Source organism: Clarias gariepinus, chromosome 9 (assembly GCF_024256425.1).
Source record: "Clarias gariepinus isolate MV-2021 ecotype Netherlands chromosome 9, CGAR_prim_01v2, whole genome shotgun sequence".
Taxonomy (NCBI): Eukaryota; Metazoa; Chordata; class Actinopteri; order Siluriformes; family Clariidae; genus Clarias; species Clarias gariepinus.
In genome coordinates, this window is record NC_071108.1 from 14125981 (window position 1) to 14131930 (window position 5950).

The 5950-nt window shown below is 37.6% G+C and overlaps 1 protein-coding gene across 1 annotated transcript; it reads left to right on the forward strand.

Moving 5' to 3' along the window:
- The first annotated feature begins 441 nt into the window (after window positions 1–441).
- Window positions 442–5277, forward strand: cdkn2c (cyclin-dependent kinase inhibitor 2C (p18, inhibits CDK4)). The gene is made up of 3 exons (XM_053503618.1): window positions 442–1087; window positions 1325–1473; window positions 3448–5277. The coding sequence occupies exons 2-3, from the start codon at window positions 1339–1341 to the stop codon at window positions 3802–3804; spliced, it is 492 nt and encodes a 163-aa protein (XP_053359593.1). The 5' UTR covers window positions 442–1087; window positions 1325–1338; the 3' UTR covers window positions 3805–5277.
- The last annotated feature ends 673 nt before the right edge of the window (window positions 5278–5950 follow it).

Here is a 5950-nt window from a genome sequence, read left to right on the forward strand (position 1 = left end):
AGTGGGCGGAAGTATGGGTTCAGTCCTTTATTTCAAAAATTGAGTGATGTCAAACAACAGGAGCGGACTCTCTCTCTCCGTCTCTGTCTGTCTGTCTCTCTCTCTCTCTCAACGTCAACTGCGTACATTGTCGAATTAGCCACATAAAGAAAATGTTCCGACTGCATGCCGATGTAGGTTGCATGATGCTTCCTCTGATCATTCAGGTGGTCAAGACAATGTGATATTTCAGATGCCTCGGCACGGGACAGTATTATTGCTCTACTCTCCAGGCTGCGTAACGTAGCGCGAACAGCCGGCGAGCACTGCGTCCTCACTTTGCCTTACAGCAGTGACATAGGACCGCTTTCACTCACAGCCAGCTCGTTATCTGGGTATATTATTGTCTCGAGGTAGCTTACCTGCTCGGTAAAAAAAAAAAAAAAAAAAAAAAATACTCACAGTAACGCAAGTGTAAACGTAAGTGTGTTGCACCGCTGCGTAACGACACAAACAACTGCGGCTCAGTTTGAAATGGGCGGGAAGCTGCACCAGGCTCTCAGAGCTCGTCCCTTCTACAAGTCATTGGACGGCTGCAGCTCGGCGGCGCTCGTAACCTCATTTGCTCTTTCATCCGTTTTGGAGGCATCGACAGGCTCCTGTGAACTCTAGATGACAGCAACTTGATGGCAGGTTTTGTTTTTGTCTTTTTTTTGTTTTGTTTTGTTTTAAACAGCGTGCACCTGCATATGAGGACTAGCCATACGAAGTGTCTTTGTGAGCTTTAGGTCTCCCAGCGCTGCTGCCTGAGGGGCGCCAATACGTGATCTGATGTTGCGTCATGTCATTTGGGTTTCATCTAAAGCGATTTGTTTTCTAGGGTTTTTTTCCCCGAGATCATCATCAAGTGGATGCAAGACCGACGCGGTGTAGTAACACGAGCCAGTCAGGCTGCAGCCTGTGTGTGTGTGTGTGTACACACCGCGTGAAGCAGAGACAAGGAGGCAGGAGAAATCCTCGTCATGCTGAAGTTGGCTCGTATGTGATTGTACAGCACGTTTTCGGCCGGTGGTGACTAAAAGCCTCCTCCTCGGATAGAGATGGCGTGATATCCCTGTTTTTTCCGCGCTGAGAGCGATCGCTACAGTGGGACGATATTAATGCTGAGGAGGGCGGACCTTGGCATAACACCATTTTTTTTGTGGGGGGCTGGAAGAGACTATTTACTACAGATCCGTGCTGATTCGCGTTGCAACCAGGATTGGTCTTCAAAAAGCAACATCACGGGGTTTTAATTGAATTTGTTATGTTGTATGTATTTTTGTTTCTCCTTAACTCCACCAACATCTTGTGAAGATCATGGCCGAAGCTCCAGATGTAAACAGGTTGTCCACTGCTGCTGCGAGAGGAGACTTGAAAGAAACCGAGCAGATACTAGAGAGCAGCACCATTAACGTGAATGCGAACAACAAATTCGGCAGGACACCACTGCAGGTTGGAGACCATCACAAACTATTTACACTTAGTTTTATACTCCAGTGCTTTCATCTTACCTTACTTCTTTGCTTTTTTTCTTTGCTCTAGGCTGTCAGACGGGTTAGTATCATGTTAACTTGTATTTAACTACCAGTCAGAATTCACTCGAAGCTCTACTACTTTAACTAAATAAACAGTCTGTCTTTTAAAGCTGAACATTCATCACATTTCACGGCCAGCACTCGGTTTGCTCAATTGTTTTGCCTATTGCCCTGGTTCTGACCAGATATTTCCTTATCATGTTTTATTTTAGTTCTAAAAGCTGCAAAACATTACCAAATATTAAAATACAGTCTAAAATAATGTACATTGTTTAGTTAAACTAATCTACATTTTATTTCTCTTCTTTTAAGACTACTGGCAAACTGCAGAATTATTAGTTCAAGGCCGTATGGTTTAAAAATATCCTTAAACATAAAAAATAGTGTCTTCCAACTGTAAATAATATAAACTATTAATATAAAATAATATTATGACAGTTATTTTAGCATATTTTTTTATACTTTTTGCTTAGTTTGCTTCTGGCCTACATTAAAATTATGTACATGAACATCCCAATAATGTCTCCTAACACCACAGTTATTAATATTAGGATTGCTTGCGCAAAAAATGTTTAATTACATTTTTGTTTAAGATAATATAGGATATTGGTTTGTATTGTATTATTACTATCAGATAAATAAAAGTTCGCACGTGCTCGACACAGTATTCTCCCTAAGCACTGGTCAATATCAAATAGAGTTGCTGCTTACTCATAGCTATATACTGTATTTACACAAACATATTGTTTCAGCTTCAAAATTACTAGATATGTGTAGGCACATATATTTAGGGGAATCCCGCATGTCAAATCAACGAATATGCTGCATGTGTAGTCTAAGCTAACATTGCTAACAGCTAGTAGGATATGGGATGGAGACAAATAGCTTACTTTAGAATATAAGATGATTATTTATTGTACAGGTTATATAGTTTGTTTTTGCAAATTATAGTTTTTTTTTTCTTTATTGAGGACGTTTTTTCTTTATTGAGGACGTTTATAAGCACTTAAAGTTAAAGACAGAAAAGATCAGCTTTTTCAGCACAAATTATATTTTTTGTATAACCTTTAAAATAGCCCAATAAAACATGCTTAAAATGTATGTGTTTTTTTAAATATATAAAAAGGCTTTGATTAAAATTTTATTTTTACCAAAAAAAATGTTCAAAGCTAATTTAATGAGGTGAAGATACATTTTTATAGGCCTACCAGTGTTCCAATGCCTTATTGCATTGATAAGACGTGAACTATTTTTTTTTTAGGTCCAGATCATGAGATTTTAAGAATAAACTTTTATTTCCTGATGAAGTCGGTTGCAATTTACATGTTGTGGTCACATAAAGGCCGTTATGTCATATTTACAAAGAATAGCCTATATGAAAAGTACAAATATAGTATAATATTAGTACAATATTTACTTCTATAAAATAAATGTATAAATACATATTTTGAAAGTGAAAAAACAAAACAAAAAGGTCAACATTTTTAACACAGAAATGTTTTGTTTGTGTATTCTCGGAAAAAAAGGAACTAAACTGTATCTTTTCTTGTCATAGTCGTACCCTTACTTTTGTACCAATTGTGTGTAAATGTGCATGAAGTGTACATTTGAATTATTACTCTAAAATGTAACTAAGAGTACAACATCTGTTTTTAAGGTGTCTACAATTATGTAGTCTGCTTTAAATATTTTATAAAGGAAAACTACTTTCATCTACGGTCATCAGGTAAAACCTGCCCAGGCTTCTACAGATACAAAAGATACACACTTGAGGTGCACTGACAAGAAAAGTTTTTTTTTTTTTTAATCAAGTTTAATATGTTGTTTTCGTCCTCAGATTGTGTATAATTTTGTTTTATTTCTGATGCTGTAATATCTGTTTTTATTGAAGGTGGTGAAACTCGGCTGTCCGTCTGTTGCGGAAGCGCTGCTGTGCGCGGGCGCTAATCCCAACATTCGCGACCCCAGCGGTGGACTGACAGTGACGCACGACGCGGCGCGCGACGGCCACGCGGACACGCTTCAGGTGCTGCTGAATTACGGAGCAGACGTCAGTCTCCAAGACGACGCCGGCAATCTCCCGCTGCATCTGGCGGCGCGCGAGGGACATCAGGCCGCAGTGGAGCTCCTGGCGCCACTCACCGCACATCCATTTCTACCCAACCATGCAGGTCTCACGCCCCAGCAGCTGGCATCACAGCATCACAGAGACGATACGGCACGCTGGCTAGAGAACTATGTGCCTTAGCAATCACAGTAGGCAGAAGGCCGCCCGCTTTGTCCTATGACAGAGGTAGTTTAGAAATTAATGCTGAATGAGCGTTTCGGTCTTATCCGAGAATTATTCAGCTAACTACCTCTTTTTTAAAATTGTGAAATCTGGACAATGAAGTTGCGAGGAATGAGCTCAAACGAAGGCCATTTTTAAGCACACACAAGGCCAAATGTTTTTTTACAGGCCTAGGCTGCTTTCCCTTTGGTGTCGTGTTACATATAATAATTATTCACCATCGTGTCTTTAAATAGGTTTGATTTTTATGGCTATTAAATTTTAATGTAAAGATGTTTCATATGTCTCATATGTGCGCCACTTTCTCGGAAAAAAATGTGCTAAACTGTATTTGTACTTGTAGGTGAGTGGTACTTTCAAAGTTACATGTATTCTACCTTAGGGATCCAATGTAGCCTATTTTTTTAACGCCAGAACGTTGAGGTAGTGTAAATTTTATTAGCGTTTACAGTAACATTGTACTAAATAAACTTTTTAGTTTTCGCTAAGGTGGAACATTAATGTTGCAATTAATATGTTACGTTTGATCTGCAAACTAATTAGTTTTAGAGTGAAGTTTAAATTATATGCATGTTTCCCGCCAAAAGATACATACTTTATAAAACATGTACAATTGAGATTACAAATGTTACGTTTAGTACTCTTTTCTAGGAGCAGTAACGAGGCCTTTCGGCCCAGTTATAAAATAAAAACTTTAATAATTTTTAAAGATTGCTAAAGTTACAAAACACTTCATATTTATTGTACTACTACACCAACACAGAGAAAGTACAGTTTGGTAGCGTTATTTCTGAGTGTGTACAGAGTGTGAAACACCAGGATAATAATGGCTTTGTATGGAGTGTGCTGTATATTTTTTACTGAATAGCCACTTGCCAATTCCCGTCAAACAACTTGCCAGTTTTGTTTATTTTCAAGTCCGCTGTGAAATTGTTTCCAACAAGAAAATGGATTTTCATTATTGATGACCTAAAACATCACGAATCAGAGCTCAATTCTGCTTGGTAATATTACTCTCCTCTGTTATACTGAAATAATTGCACTATATGTTTCTGAAGGCCAGAAGCATGTCTATTTGCCGACGCTATGATGCCTCGTTTCTTTTTTATTTGCTTCCGTTTATTAAATAAATTGCACTTTTTTCTTTTAGATAAATCATGCATTTTTTGATACTTGTAAAACTGTAACTGTGAAAGAATGTGTTTTGTTACCAACAAAACATTGTGTTTTCTCAAAAGGAACCAAAGACAAAGTCAATACACGATTTCCAAAAAGCATCCCTGACTTAGCTTGTGTTTAGCATAGAGTATTTTATTTAACGGATCTAATTTCCAACAAAGCAGCGTACTAAGTCAATTTGCCATATATTAAATTGGATTGCGCTTACTTGAACGTTACTAATGGTTGTATCGTTTAATTATGTGAAGAATAAAACGGTCCTTCTAAATGTGTGTTGTGTGATTTATTTATATCAGTATAATAAATTTCCATTTTGAAGTTGGTCATGATTTAGTATCATATACGGCCTGGCACGCCCTCAGTCATAACAAATCCACAATGATTATTAAGCATTTTATTTATAGTCCAAGTTTAATATCTTGATTTTTGTCAATACATGCGGTGTCGAGTTCTCTGTTTGACTAAAATACTGTTTTGTTGTGAATGTTTAATGAATCATATCTAGCTTCTATAGGATAAAAGTGAAACGAGCTTTTTTTCAGTTTGGTTTTTACACATTACGATTTTTAAGCGCAATTAAATGTTTTTTCATTGGTTACCTGAAACGAAAACAGCTCTAAATGAAATTGTGCGAGGTCTATTTTTTCATTAAGCCAGTACAAAGGGGCAGCAGTAGCCATTCTGCACCTGGTGCTATCCACATCATTTTTCCTTAACTATCATTTCACCTGAAAAAACTCAATCATTTCATCTCAAGTGCGTCCAAACACTGAGCTTTTTATTCAGACTGTTATTTTACAAAAAAAGCAAAAGACCCCGAGTGCATTTTAAAAAAAGAGTCCAGCAACAGCTTCTGTCTGAGGAAGTAAAACAAAAGAAGAAAACCGTTAGATATGACTGAGGAAATAGCCATAGCATCGGGCTA